This window comes from Pelophylax lessonae, assembly GCF_965119305.1.
Source record: "Pelophylax lessonae genome assembly, chromosome: 6".
Lineage (NCBI taxonomy): Eukaryota > Metazoa > Chordata > Amphibia > Anura > Ranidae > Pelophylax > Pelophylax lessonae.
The window spans coordinates 229,532,877-229,548,215 of NC_138773.1; the positions used below are offsets into that span (position 1 = coordinate 229,532,877).

Consider the following 15,339-nt stretch of genomic DNA (forward strand, 5'->3'; position numbering starts at 1 on the left):
TCTCTCTCTCTCTCTGTGCTCTCTCTCTCTCTCTCTGTCCTCTCTCTCTCTCTCTCTCTCGCTCTCTCTCTCTCTCTCTCTCTCTCTCTGTTCTCTCTCTCTCTCTCTCTCTCTCTCTCTCTCTCTGTTCTCCCTCTCTCTCTCTCTCTCTCTCTTCCTCTCTCTCTCTGTTCTCTTCCCCTCTCTCTCTCTCTCTCTGTCCTCTCTCTCTCTCTCTCTCTCTCTGTCCTCTCTCTCTCTCTCTCTCTCTGTCCTCTCTCTCTCTCTGTCTCTCTGTCCTCTCTCTCTCTCTCTCTCGCTCTCTGTCCTCTCTCTCTCTCCTTACTAGACATGTAAAAGTGACGTTTACAGAATTGTTATTGAAAATCTTACCTGATTACTTTTACAGCTTGTGGACAAAGCGTTGGAAGGACAAGTGCTGAGCATTGCCAAGATTCTGCCAGCAGGGTTGCATATCTTTGAGACCTTGTGCGGTGAGTGTTTTGAAAGAAATCAGTAATTTTGTCAATCCGTCATTGCTTGATAAAAATTATGGGTTTTTAAGTAAGCCTCAGCAAAACGCATTATTGATCTAAATCTTATCTCTTCTCCTTTTTTGTCCTCTTGCCTAGTTTATTTTGCAAAACTGTTCAGTATTTACTGATCATCAGTTTAGGTCTCCCTTCACCTTAACACATGCCTGAAAGCAGGACAAATGGGCATTGTCAGATAGTGTGATCTGTGGGTGGGCAAAGACAATAATTCCCTTGATTATCACCCTTTGACAGTGGCCATATGACTCACTTGCCAAGACTGTTTGTTTGAGTGACAACAGCTGAAAGGAGCTTAGATCTGCTGGTTGATAAGTATTTACACAGCTTTGCCTATTGGATTAGGATATGGGGCAACAGAAGAGGAGGCTTTTTAAGGGTTTATTGTCTGTTAATGTAATATAAATGTTCTTAGGAGCCTAGTAAACATGTTCCCATAGCTACACTCAGTGATCACACTCCTTAATGTTAGAGTGTGCAGTAGTTGTATTGGCATTATTCAAACTATAGGTAGTTGGATATTTTATCCTGTATGACATGTGTCAAACACAAGGCCTGCGGGCCAAATCCGGCTCATCAGGCAATTTCATGTGGCATTGCACCTCTCCTGCAGCTGCGGAAACCTCCCCCATCTTGTCTTAGCAGTTGGCAGCAGAGAGGACGACAGAACTCCTCTGCCAGATCCTGTGCTTCTCTTTTCAGCCAGATAGAGGCTCGTCTCTGCCCCCCCCCATCTCAGCAGAGAGGACAGAACTCCTCCTACAGATCCTGCACCTCTCTGTGCAGCCGAAGCGCACCCCCTCGTCTCTACCTCCCCTGGTCTCATCAGCAGTCAGCTGACTCCAGCCCTCCTTTTTTGATCCTCCTCCAGAATATACACTTGCTGCTTTCCTGCTCTGCCCCCCGCTTTTTCACAGGAGCAGCACAAGGTGGGGGTGGTGGGGGGGGATGCACTGTGATATTAGGGAGGGTGGAGGACTCTTGACTTCCCGATGGTGGGGGGCTCTTGACATCTGATGTAAGGGGGAGTGGCTGCTCTAGACATCTACAGATGAAACTGGCCCTTTGAGGGCAACCATAATGCTGATGTGGCCCATGATGAAATTGAGTTTGACACCCCTGTGGAAGAAATTTATGTAAAAATATTTATCGATTTTTATTATACTGTTTTCCTTAGATGCTGAACAGTCTTTGTCAAGAGCAGGAATAAAAGATGGATGTGACATATTTGTGTGGGATGGAAAACAGGTATGACTAAGAAAATCAGCATTCACTACTTTTGCACTTTTGTTAAAGAACACAAAGACTTGATGTTCTCTGGTAGTGATTATACGACCATTATGCCATTTTGTCTTGTTAATATAAGCATAACTAAGACATTACATGCAAATGTTGTTCTTTTTAATCAGGTAAATGGTGTGGGAAGAAGAGAATAATATGGCTGTCCTCAATTATTTTCTGAAATACTTGGGCTTAGTTTTGTTGCCGATGAACTAGCAGAAGTTTTAGTAAAGTTGTCCTTTTTAAAGGCTCCCTTACACCCTCCTAAGATGAAGACACCTACTTAAAGACTTACTTTCATCCCTACTTCTGAGATCTTCACTGTGTGGCCCTGCCCAGCGCAATAATGCACTCCGAAGTTTTTTGAAGCAGGAGGTTTACCATGCAATTGTTCATGTAATTATTTAGCATTCACTCATGTAATGAAGATGACCTTTAAAATGCACATAAGCAGTGACGGCTGGTGCTCAAAATTTTTGGGGGGGCGCAAAAAGAAAAATGTAATAGGTATTGCTTTGCGTCAAAAAAACGCGGTAAAAAATTGCGTGCCTTTGAGGTCATGGTACAGGCATGGCACAGGTGATGGTATAGGCATGGCACAGGTGATGGCACAGGTGATGGTAAGGGCATGGCACAGGTGATGGTATAGGCATGGCACAGATATGGTATAGGCATGGCACAGATATGGTATAGGCATGGCACAGGTCAGGGTACAGGAGATGGTATATGCCCCCTCTCAATGCAGAGGCCAGCGTACATGCCCCCTTTCAATGCAGTGACCAGCGTACATGCCCCCTTTCAATGCAGTGACCAGCGTACATGCCCCCTTTCAATGCAGAGACCAACGTACATGCCCCCTTTCAATGCAGAGACCAGCGTGCATGCCCCCTTCAATGTAGTGACCAGCGTGCGTGCCCCCTTCAATGCAACGAACCCTGTGCTGTGCCCCCTTCAATGCAACGAACACTGTGCTGTGCCCCCTTCAATGCAATCAACACTGTGCTATGCCCCCTTCAATGCAATCAACACTGTGCTGTGCCCCCTTCAATGCAATAAACACTGTGCTGTGCCCCCTTCAATGCAATAAACGCTGTGCCCCCTTCAATGCAATGAACACTGCTGTGCCCCCACAATGCAGAGTTCAGCGTGCGTGCCCCCTTCAATGCAACTGTGCTGTGCCCCCTTCAATGCAATAAACACTGTGCTGTGCCCCCTTCAATGCAATGAACATTGTGCTGTGCCCCCACAATGCAGAGTTTAGCTTGCGTGCCCCCTTCAATGCAACTGTGCTGTGCCCTCTTCAATGCAATGAACACTGTTCCGTGCCCCCATCAATGCAGAGTTCAGCGTGCGAACCCCTTTCAATGCAGAGCGCCACAACATTGTCCCCAATCACTGCAGAGCGCCACAGCATTGTCCCCAATCACTGCAGAGCGCCACAGCATTGTCCCCAATCACTGCAGAGCGCCACAGCATTGTCCCCAATCACTGCAGAGCGCCACAGCATTGTCCCCAATGACTGCAGAGCGCCACAGCATTGTCCCCAATGACTGCAGAGCGCCACAGCATTGTCCCCAATGACTGCAGAGCGCCACAGCATTGTCCCCAATGACTGCAGAGCGCCACAGCATTGTCCCCAATGATTGCAGAGCGCCACAGCATTGTCCCCAATGATTGCAGAGCGCCACAGCATTCGCCCCCAATCAATGCAGAGCGCCACAGCATTCGCCCCCAATCAATGCAGAGACCAGCGTGCGTGCTCCCTTCAATCCAATGCACTTACCTGGCGGCAGCTCGGCTCCTGGCGGCGGCTTCTCCCCTCCTCGATACTTCGTCCTCTTCTGCGGCGGTGGGAAGGTGAGCGGCTTCTCCCTCTCGGCCTCTCCTCTTCTCTGCGGCGGGAACCGTCGCCTCACAGGTCGCCCCAGTGTGAACGGGAACTAACTCATCAGATTTTGCAGAGGAGTCTTTTCATTTTCAAAAAAAAAAAAAAAATGTATAATCTTCACTCCTGCACAATATCCCATTAAACCTTCCACATCTTGCTTTTATTATAGGTAGTCATCCTGTTAGCTAAATTTAATATTGATAATACAAGAAGGTTGTAATTTACAGAGATCTGTGGTATCATTTATCTGAGAAGTTGCAATAACATTACTAGCCTACATTTCTATTTTAGTTTGAAAAAATGCTTTGTTTAACTACAATTTCAGGTAACCCACTAAATACAGTTAACACATAGGTACTTGCCAATGGCTTGTAATTCTGTTTAGCTAGTCTTTTAAATGAAAGAAGAATTTCACCCATTTTGCAAACATTTTATTGCATTGGAGCAAGCAAAGCATTTCACCCATGATCAACTCACTAGCTTCTGCAGAATCCTCCCCTAGCACCTAGTCCATAGCAAGGTATGGACCTTCAGATACAGAGTTGGATGAGGTAACAACGAACTACAAATGCGCTCATTCTCCATTGAGAACTATAGTCCTTGTTTCACTGTAGCAGATGGAACCTGTAGTATTCCACAACTTCCTGGGTAGAGCCACGCACAGCCAAGTCAATTTTAATTTAACAAGTCTCTGTAGGGAGAAGCATTCAGTGATTCTGTAGAGGGTGTAGGATGTTGAGGAATGGCCATGCTGACCATGGTTTCATGTTACACCTTAAATATGTATGTAACATGAAACATAGTTGGAAAGGTTGAGTTATCTTTTAGGAACCTCTTGCACACACCACAGCCAAGCAGGAGACAGACTAATTTCCTAGTTCAGCAATTCTGATTCCTAGTTAATGCTTATGGCTTCCTGCATCACCTCTGCAGACTCCTGCTTGCTTATTGGAAAATGAGTTTGCTTCTTCACCTTTGTCCAATAAATTAGTATCATGACCTCTTTCCAATAAGTCTGGGTCATAACCTCTGTCCAGTGGGTAGGAAGACACACCTACAGTAGCTTCCAATTTTTTAACAAGTTGCTTATATAAGATCATTTCATGTTTCCCGCTACCATACAGCTGGTGTAGAGCTATGCTACAGCTATTTATGCTAAAACCAGACAAGTGAATGACTCAGAGGAAGGACTTTCTACTCGTGACTAAAATCTTTAGTCTGTAGAGCCTGCCAAAAAGGATGGAACATGAGATGCATGTAACAATACCAACTATATTAACCACTTGACCTCCGAAAGGTTTTACCCCCTTTGTGGCCAGGGTTTTTTTTGCTATTCAGCACTGTGCTCAATGATGTACTGTTAATAGTGTTTTTAAATAAAGATTAAAGCCAGGTACAGACTAGTGCAATTTCAGATGTGACTTGGGTCGCACAAAATCGCATGATATTGGAAATCACATTGATTGTCTCTGTTTACATCAATGCAAACTGACTCTGATGCAATTGTAGCGGGGTTAAACATGCCTAAAGACACTGTTTGATATGTGGGAAGGAACTAGGCTCCCTCTAGTGGTAGCTGCATGGAATTTCCCGGGCTGTGACTTCCTTTTCACAAGATGAAGAAACTACATCTCCCAGGCTGCTTTGCAAGATCCAGGAACTAGGCTCCCTCTAGTGGTAGCTGCATGGAATTTCCCGGGCTGTGACTTCCTTTTCACAAGATGAAGAAACTACATCTCCCAGGCTGCTTTGCAAGATCCAGGGTGCACGGCTGCACCGCACGGCACTATGGGGGAGGTTATTTAAAGGAAGAGAGAAGCGCGCGAAGGGGGGGGGCCTTTCTGCGCTGGACTCTGAGGAACCAGCGAGCGAGAGTGAAGGACTGACACTGGATATTGGGCCAGAGCCTTTTAGCCTGGAGGGACGACGTGGAACCGTCCCATCTCAAGCACGAGGCACATTCCTGGAGGTCATACTGCTGTTTGCCGAGACCGGAAGTCATCCGCCAGAAGGACCCCGCGCGGCTGGCATATAGCCAAAGGACTGAGACCGCAGTGGAAGCGCGCGAAGGAGAAACTTCTGTTGGTGAGAGGGCACATGCCCAATAACTGACTTTATCTGCTGAAGAGACAGTTTTATCTACAGATAGCGGTAGCGCAGCAGGAGGTGATAAAACCCCGGGGTTTATCACCATACTCTCTCAGGAGACTCATAGACAAACAATAAGGTCTGTAAAGGAGTCGCCAGAGGCTTATCTCTCTCGCAGAAGTTATTGCTCAGTTACGCAGACACCCTGCGGTGACAACTAACAGCTCGTTGTTTTTTCTCTCTTGATCTTTATTCCTAATCTGGATTACAAATGAGCTCTATTCAATAACCTTGCTAGCGAAGATCAACAAGAAAGAAGAGAACTCTGGGGGAGGGACTCAGATAGGCCCACCTACCTGGTACTGTGTCTAGCCTTAATGCAGGAGGAGTGTGGGGGTATTCTTTTACCTTTTTAAAGCTGTTTTAAATAACCTTTTATGGACTTGTATTGTATTGTATTGTATCTCCCCTATTCAATTTGATACATAGTAAACTAAGTTTGGTTAATTACAATCTTGTGCGTTGTTCCATTGTGTCACCCAGAAGGACTACTATTCAAGAAGGTAACAAGGTATTGTTGCATAGTGAAGTATTGTATTCCAACCTGTGTATCTATTTGATAGTCCAGTCCTATTCTGGGTCAGTTGTGCCTGAGGAGGGATCGAGCCAATTTGATTGGGTTGTTAGGCAGGGTGTAGACCCAATAATATAATCAGCAGCTCCTGCGGGGGTGGTGCTACACGTGGGGGCTCGTCCGGGATTTCTACAGTCCTGCAATACAACCCTCTCAGCCATAGAATCCCCTCCCACGCAGAAATGGATCCTGTCGCTGCTGCTGAGTGGTGCAAGGAAGAGAATGTCATAGTGGAAAATGGCCTGGTGGTTGAAATCAAGGGAGAAGCCTGGACTGAAGAAAAGCTCCTCCCTGTTTTGAGGGCACTATCCACAGACAGGAAATTTTGGGTGATTGACATGAAAACTGACACCACTGTCCCACACACGTATGCACTGTGTGAGTGGAGGAAGGGGGTCCCTGATTATTTCAACGGAAACAGTGTAAAAACTACTGACCAAACAGAACTTTTCCTGATACATCCAGGAGTTCCTATTGCGGGTCCCTCATCCACCACCCCTGGGGTATCCAGCCAAGAAAAAGGTGTCCAAGAAGGGCATCCTGAGTCATCACCTTTGTCGACTTTTAGCTCAGAACTGTGTGCTGTTCTTGGGGAGATTGTAGCAAAATGTAGTAAGGACTCCTCGAGCTATCTGATGACTGGATATAGGAAGCTCCGGACATTCTCTGGGAAACAGCCTGTGCCTTCAGCAGAAGATGGGTTCGAAGAGTGGCTAGATACCGCCACTCAGGCTTTGGAGGAATGGGAGGTACCAGAACAGCACAAGAAGCAGAGGATCACAGAGAGTTTAAGGGGACCTGCATTAGAGGCTGTACGTAATCTAAAGCTTAGCAAGAAGAACTGCACTGCACAGGATTATTTGGACATTCTGCAAGATGTGTTTGGTCGGACGGAGAACGCAGCTGAACTTCTCTACCAGTTGGACCACTGTTATCAAGAAGAGGGGGAGAAGTTGTCCGAATTCATTAAACGTCTGGATAGGATTATCCACCAGATTCTGTTAAAGAAAGGAATAGACCCCCGGAAAATAGATGAGACTCGTGCACGACAGGTTCTGAAAGGGGCTCAACCTTTAGATCCCATTGCCATACTGTTACGAACTCGTCGAGATGGCGGCATTCTAGAATACCCCGACCTGATTCGAATGGTCAGAGAGGAAGAGGTTATGTTGGATAACAAGAAGAAAAGTCGGCAGTTTGACTCAACTGCCCGGGTTGGAGTGATAAGTGTGGAAGAGGGTGACTCTCAAGTTGAACTTCTAAAGACCCAAGTGTCTCAGTTGATAGAAATGGTGTCCATCCTGACTGGTCAGGTATCCACTCTACCCAAGGGGAGTATATCGGAGAGGCCAGATGAACCTGTTAGTCTCAGCACAGATCCAGAGCCACGGCCTGCAAGATTGTTAACTTGTTTCAACTGCGGGGGAGTTGGGCATGTTAGAAGGGTATGTCCCAGCTCAGGAAATGCTGCCGCGAAACCTCGCGAGCCAGCGGGAAACTTCAGAGGACACCGGTGAAGGAGTCAACCGGGTGTCCGCCAGTCTTAAGGGACTCCAGAAGTGGTGCAGGATCAGGGAAACTGAGTCAGGGGGTCAGACCCAAATATAATACCCCCAGTTCTAGACTCCGGGTTACTGAGGGAAGGAGAGTCAATGCACACCGGGTTCAGCGGGGGCCCAGATCAAGGAAGAGAAAGGAGAAGAGAGCCAGGGTACAGAGAACTGAATCAGACAACCAGGCTACATCAAGAGAATTCCCAACTAACTTGGTCGGGCCCTCCCCAGTGGTCTCGGTTCAGGTGGAAGGAATTTACACAAGAGCCCTCCTTGACACAGGGGCCCAGGTGACTCTTTTGTATAGAGACTTCTATGATAAATATCTTACCCATCTACCTTTGCAGAAGTTGGAAGATCTGGAGATATGGGGTATTGGGACCCAAAGTTTTCCCTATGACGGGTATCTGCCAATCAAGTTGACCTTTGATCCATCAGTGGCTGGTGAAGCGGAAACCTTCGACACCTTAGCGGTGGTCTGTCCTCGTCCACCAGGGGCCAACAAAAGCTCTCTCATCGTAGGAACAAACACTGACCTGGTAAGGCGCCTTCTGATACAACTGGTCCAGGGACAAGATGCTCAGGCGCCAAGGATCCATCCCATGCTACGGCAGGCCTACCAACGATTAGTGTTGGAGCAAGAGACCCCCGCAGAAGGAGTTGGACGACTCTGGAAGCTGGATAGAGCAGAAAAGGTCTTACAGCCAGGAGAGGTGGCCTGTTTTAAGGCTTCTGTTAAACTCACATGGCAACAGCCGGGTCCCTTCATTATCTTTGAATCAGGTCAAAAGGAGAGACAGAGAGGGATAGAAGTGATCCCTGAGGTGATCCCTTTGAAGGTGTTACAGGAAAACCGTGGAAGGGTTTTAGTGAGTGTCAGAAACACCTCTATTACACCAGTGAAGGTACCGGCCAGAGTGCTCCTGGGCCAAGTCAACCCGGCTACCCCAGTTGCCCCCATTGATTTCAAAGAAAAGGAACAGGGTGAAGCGGTTATAGAGGAGCTTTGCTCTGGAAACGCTGCCCTCCCGCCGGAATGGGTGAAGAGGGCCAAGGCACAACTTGCTCGATGGAGGGAAATATTCTCTAAGGACGAGTTTGACGTGGGATGTGCCAGGAGCGCCACTCATAAGATCCGCCTGAGTGAGGACAAGCCTTTCAGGGAGAGAGTCCGGCGAGTCCCCTTAGGTGACTTAGAAGATCTACGTCAACAGCTGGCAGAGCTCAAAAAGATCGGGATTATCCGAGAATCCAGGAGCCCGTATGCTTCCCCGATAGTGGTAGTCCGGAAGAAAAATGGATCTTTGAGGCTTTGTATCGACTACCGAACGCTGAACAGAAGAACCATCCCAGACCAGTATACCACTCCTCGAATCGAAGATGCCCTACAGAGTCTGTCAGGGGCGAAGTGGTTCAGTGTGATGGACTTAAAGAGTGGGTATTATCAGATCCCCATGCACCCTGAAGATCGGGAGAAAACAGCCTTCATCACCCCTGTGGGGTTCTTTGAGTTCAATCGCATGCCTCAGGGGTTGTCCGGGGCCCCTGCTACCTTCCAAAGGCTGATGGAGAGGACCGTTGGAGATATGAATTTGATAGAGGTACTGGTATACTTGGATGATGTTATCGTGTTTGGCAGAACTTTAGAAGAACATGAGGAGAGGTTGGAAAAGGTCTTGAAGAGGCTACATGAAGAAGGTCTGAAACTTTCTCCTGAGAAGTGCCAATTCTATCAGTCCTCGGTCCATTACCTGGGCCATATCGTGTCTGAAGAAGGGGTGGCCACTGACCCGGACAAGCTGGATGCTGTTGCTTCCTGGCCGAGACCCACAAATGTGACCGAACTCCGGTCATTCTTGGGCTTTTGCTCCTATTACAGGAGGTTTGTGGAGGGGTTCGCCCAGATTGCCCGACCCCTAAATGAGCTCCTGAAGAATGAAGAAGATGATGTCCCTGAGTTGGTAAAGCCGGCGAAGTCCACCATAGGCCCCCGGAAGGCTAAGGAATCCATCCAGGATCAGTGGACCCCGGAATGCGAAGGGGCCTTTGTCCAGCTGAAGGAAACCCTAACCACTGCCCCTGTGTTGGCCTATGCGGACCCCACAAAACCATATGAACTGCATGTTGATGCCAGCCGAGATGGGCTGGGGGGGGTACTTTATCAGGAGCATGAGGGTCATCTGCGACCTGTTGCCTATGTGAGCAGAAGCCTATTGCCTGCTGAAAGGAATTATCCTACTCACAAACTTGAATTCTTGGCCTTGAAGTGGGCAGTGGTTGACAAATTGAAAGACTACCTGTACGGAGCTGAATTCATTGTCAAGACAGATAATAATCCCCTCACCTATCTGTTGACTACGGCCAAGCTGGATGCAACAGGACATCGATGGTTGGCTGCCCTCTCTAGCTTCAATTTTAGCCTGAAGTATCGGCCAGGAATCGGAAATAGGGATGCAGATGCCCTATCCAGAAGGTTGCATGTTCCACAGGAACCTGCGGAAGAATGGACTCATTTGGCTCCAGAAGGGGTGCGTGCCCTATATCAGGGAACTGAATTTCGATCCCGAGGAGGGTCAAGAGCAGAAGAGATTGGGGTTTCGGCTATCGGAGTACCCAAATGCTACTGCCAGGTGACCCAAGTTGAAGGGGAGGGTTTGCCCCGGCTGTCCAAAAGGGACTTGCGGAAGGAGCAGTTGGAAGACCCTTTGGGAAAACTTCTCTTGGAAGCTCTGGAGATCCAGAGCCCTGAGTTGCTTCTAACTGACTCCCCTCAGGGGGCCCGTCTGTTGCATAGAGAGTGGACCCGGTTACAGATCAGAGAAGGAGTGGCCTACCGGAGAGGTCCATCTGAAGATCTGGAGGAGAAGTGGCAACTGTTCTTACCAGCTAAATACAGAGAGGGAGTTCTGGCCGCTCTTCATGATAATCATGGCCATCTGGGGCCCGAAAGAACCTTTCAGCTTGTCAGGGACAGGTTCTACTGGCCTTGTATGAGGGCCGAAGTTGAAGGATACTGTCATTCTTGTGTCCGGTGTATACAGAGGAAGACTCTGCCACGTCAAGCAGCCCCAATGGGCCATCTACAAAGTCAGGGACCCATGGAGCTGGTGTGCATTGATTTCCTTTGCTTAGAGCCTGATCTGAGTGGCCAGGGGAATGTCCTTGTGGTAACAGACCATTTTACCAGATATGCTCAAGCATTCCCAACAAGGGATCAGAAGGCCTCAACGGTAGCCAAAGTTCTTGTAGAGAAGTTCTTTGTACATTATGGGTTACCACAACGCCTCCATTCTGATCAGGGAAGGGACTTTGAAAGCAGACTGATCAAGAGACTGTTAGATATGTTAGGCATTCAAAAGACTAGAACCACTCCCTACCATCCACAGGGGGATGCCCAGCCTGAACGATTTAACAGGACTCTTTTGGATATGTTGGGGACTTTGAGCTCAGAGAAGAAACAGCATTGGGGCAAGCACGTAGCTGCCATTGTGCATGCCTACAACAGCACTGTCAGTGATGCTACTGGATATTCCCCTTATCGGCTGATGTTTGGAAGGGAGGCTCGGTTGCCAGTGGATTTGGCCTTTGGCATTTCGCCTGATCATACCTCTTCAGCATCGCATAGAGGATATGTGGACCGACTGCGGAAGAGTCTGAAAGCGGCCTATGACAAGGCTCAGGCCACATCTGATCAACGTGGACTGCGGAATAAAAAAAATTTCGACCTAAAAGTTCGGATCCATGACCTGCAACCAGGGGACAGGGTTTTGTTGAGAAACTTGGGTGTCCCGGGAAAACACAAGTTGGCAGACCGCTGGAAGTCCCAACCTTATGTTATCTGCAAGCAACTGCCAAACCTTCCTGTGTACCAAATTCGGCCTGAAGGAAGTGTGGGTCCATTGAAGGCTTGGCATCGGAACCATTTGCTGCCTCTCTCTGAAGCGGTTCGTATGCCCCCTGTGGAAGACTTGTCAGAGGCCCCTTCGACTTCTCGCCGGTCCAGACCAGTTACCAGATCTCAGACGACGCTCCCAGATGAGGGAGAGGGAAGTTCTCCATCTGAAGATTTGGAAGATGAAGAGGAGGTACCCGACTGGTTGTGGTCATCTCAGTTGCCAGAACCCACACCTGCCTCCCTGTCTTCATCTGACTTGGCTGATAGAGGAGCCCTTCGGGCAGAAGCCCCTGAATTCATACCCTTTCATATGCTTCCAGAAGAAGCAGCTGAGGATGAAGATCCTGAGGAGGAGGTTGCACCCTTCTCTGAAGAAGAACTGACCTCTCTTGAACCATCAGGTTCCTCTGTGTTGGAACATGAGGAGGGGGACATTGAAGAATCCTCAGAAGTGCCTGATCCTAGCACCTCTGAGAGCATGCCTCCACGGGAACAGAGGGAAAGGAGAGTCATTCACCCACCTAAGAGACTGACCTATGATCAATTGGGTGAATGTTCGGAAGAAGCTGTTTTTACCTCCAAAAGATCTCCTGACCAGCCTAGTTCCTCCACTGTAGATTTGGTGGGGGACAACCCTAGCTCACCCCCAGGCACAACTGTACAAGCCACCCAAGTTTTGGGGGGTCTGTGAGAGATCATGAGAACAAAGTATTGAAGTAGAAAACGTTTGCATTTAAGTTTGTACATAAGGATATTGGGTTTGGCCATTATAATAAGCACAGTTTTTGATGTTCACAATTTGGTTTACTTTGTGAGTTAATGTTTGCGCACATTTTGTTGCTCTGACCTCACTATATGTTTTTTTCTCTTTCTCACCTTTTGATGTTTTTTTTTCAACACAAACTTTAAGATGTAAGTGTTTAAGAAATTGCAAAGGCACATGTGCTTTTTAAAGGAGCACTATATAAAAGCACTAGAAATCAGCACTATATTAACACTGTAGAAATCACTTATTTGTTTATTAATTGCACTTTATCGTTTTACTGTTGCACTGCTATTAGAATACAAAATTGGATGTATTCAGATTGACTTATTTCAGCAAAATGTTAATGTTTTTGTTGTATAATGCCAACCTATGCACTAGGGTACATACTGTTGACCTCTTTGGGGACCAAAGTTTCTCAAGTGGGGGGAGTGTGTAGCGGGGTTAAACATGCCTAAAGACACTGTTTGATATGTGGGAAGGAACTAGGCTCCCTCTAGTGGTAGCTGCATGGAATTTCCCGGGCTGTGACTTCCTTTTCACAAGATGAAGAAACTACATCTCCCAGGCTGCTTTGCAAGATCCAGGAACTAGGCTCCCTCTAGTGGTAGCTGCATGGAATTTCCCGGGCTGTGACTTCCTTTTCACAAGATGAAGAAACTACATCTCCCAGGCTGCTTTGCAAGATCCAGGGTGCACGGCTGCACCGCACGGCACTATGGGGGAGGTTATTTAAAGGAAGAGAGAAGCGCGCGAAGGGGGGGGGCCTTTCTGCGCTGGACTCTGAGGAACCAGCGAGCGAGAGTGAAGGACTGACACTGGATATTGGGCCAGAGCCTTTTAGCCTGGAGGGACGACGTGGAACCGTCCCATCTCAAGCACGAGGCACATTCCTGGAGGTCATACTGCTGTTTGCCGAGACCGGAAGTCATCCGCCAGAAGGACCCCGCGCGGCTGGCATATAGCCAAAGGACTGAGACCGCAGTGGAAGCGCGCGAAGGAGAAACTTCTGTTGGTGAGAGGGCACATGCCCAATAACTGACTTTATCTGCTGAAGAGACAGTTTTATCTACAGATAGCGGTAGCGCAGCAGGAGGTGATAAAACCCCGGGGTTTATCACCATACTCTCTCAGGAGACTCATAGACAAACAATAAGGTCTGTAAAGGAGTCGCCAGAGGCTTATCTCTCTCGCAGAAGTTATTGCTCAGTTACGCAGACACCCTGCGGTGACAACTAACAGCTCGTTGTTTTTTCTCTCTTGATCTTTATTCCTAATCTGGATTACAAATGAGCTCTATTCAATAACCTTGCTAGCGAAGATCAACAAGAAAGAAGAGAACTCTGGGGGAGGGACTCAGATAGGCCCACCTACCTGGTACTGTGTCTAGCCTTAATGCAGGAGGAGTGTGGGGGTATTCTTTTACCTTTTTAAAGCTGTTTTAAATAACCTTTTATGGACTTGTATTGTATTGTATTGTATCTCCCCTATTCAATTTGATACATAGTAAACTAAGTTTGGTTAATTACAATCTTGTGCGTTGTTCCATTGTGTCACCCAGAAGGACTACTATTCAAGAAGGTAACAAGGTATTGTTGCATAGTGAAGTATTGTATTCCAACCTGTGTATCTATTTGATAGTCCAGTCCTATTCTGGGTCAGTTGTGCCTGAGGAGGGATCGAGCCAATTTGATTGGGTTGTTAGGCAGGGTGTAGACCCAATAATATAATCAGCAGCTCCTGCGGGGGTGGTGCTACACAATGTTGGAGGAAGGTAAAGGTGCTACTTTGGCGCGACGCAGTGTGATTTTGTGCCCTATAGACTCTACTAGGTATAGACCGATTATCAGCAAGACCGATATATCGGGGGTAATATGCACTTTCCCCAATATATCGGTATTGGCCCCGAAACTGGCCGATATTGCCGATATTTTTGTGACGTCATTCTGTCTTCTTAGGCCACCTCCCTCGCCTTGGACAGCCTCATCTGGAGTCGGGACTAGTCTTGCAGGAGTGTATCACAGCCATACACCCACCCACAGCAGCCTGGTGCCAGCCAGCCATCCACATCCACAGGCCCTGTACCAGCCAGCTACCCACAGGCCCTGTACCTGCCACCCACAGGCACTGTACCAGCCAGCCACCCACAGGCCCTGTACCTGCCACCCACAGACACTGTACCAGCCAGCCACCCACAGGCCCTGTACCAGTCAGCCAGCCACAGCCCCAGGGCCAGACAGCCAGCCACCCACAGTTAGGGTGCCAAAAAGCCAGCCAGCCACAGGCCCTGTACCAGTCGGCCACAGGCCCTGTACCAGCCAGCCACCCACAGGCCCTGTACCAGCCAGCCGCCCACGGGCCCTGTGCCAGCCAGCCGCCCACCACAGGGTGCCAGCCAGCCTGCCACCCACCACAGGGTGCCATCCAGCCAGCCACCCACCTCAGGGTGCCAGACAGCCAGCCACCCACCTCAGGGTGCCAGACAGCCAGCCACCCACCACAGGGTGCCAGACAGCCAGTCACCCACCACAGGGTGCCAGCCAGTCAGCCACCCACCACAGGGTGCCAGCAAGCCAACCATTAAGCATTAAACAAACATTAACATGTTCAGTACCAGATTTGTGTAAAAAATTCTTTATTTTTCAAACCTTTAAATTTACAAAATATCGGCCCATATTGGCCGATACGTTGTGATCAAAATATCGGT

General features: G+C 48.3%; 1 protein-coding gene across 1 annotated transcript in view; it reads left to right on the forward strand.

The window, feature by feature from the left end:
* The window catches only part of USP40 (ubiquitin specific peptidase 40), a 129,341-nt gene that overhangs the window by 40,779 nt on the left and 73,223 nt on the right, over positions 1-15,339 (forward strand). Inside the window, exons 7-8 of the mRNA XM_082261771.1 lie at positions 389-473; positions 1,708-1,778. Of these exons, the coding sequence (XP_082117897.1) occupies positions 389-473; positions 1,708-1,778 (156 nt within the window). The remainder of the gene's footprint in view (positions 1-388; positions 474-1,707; positions 1,779-15,339) is intronic.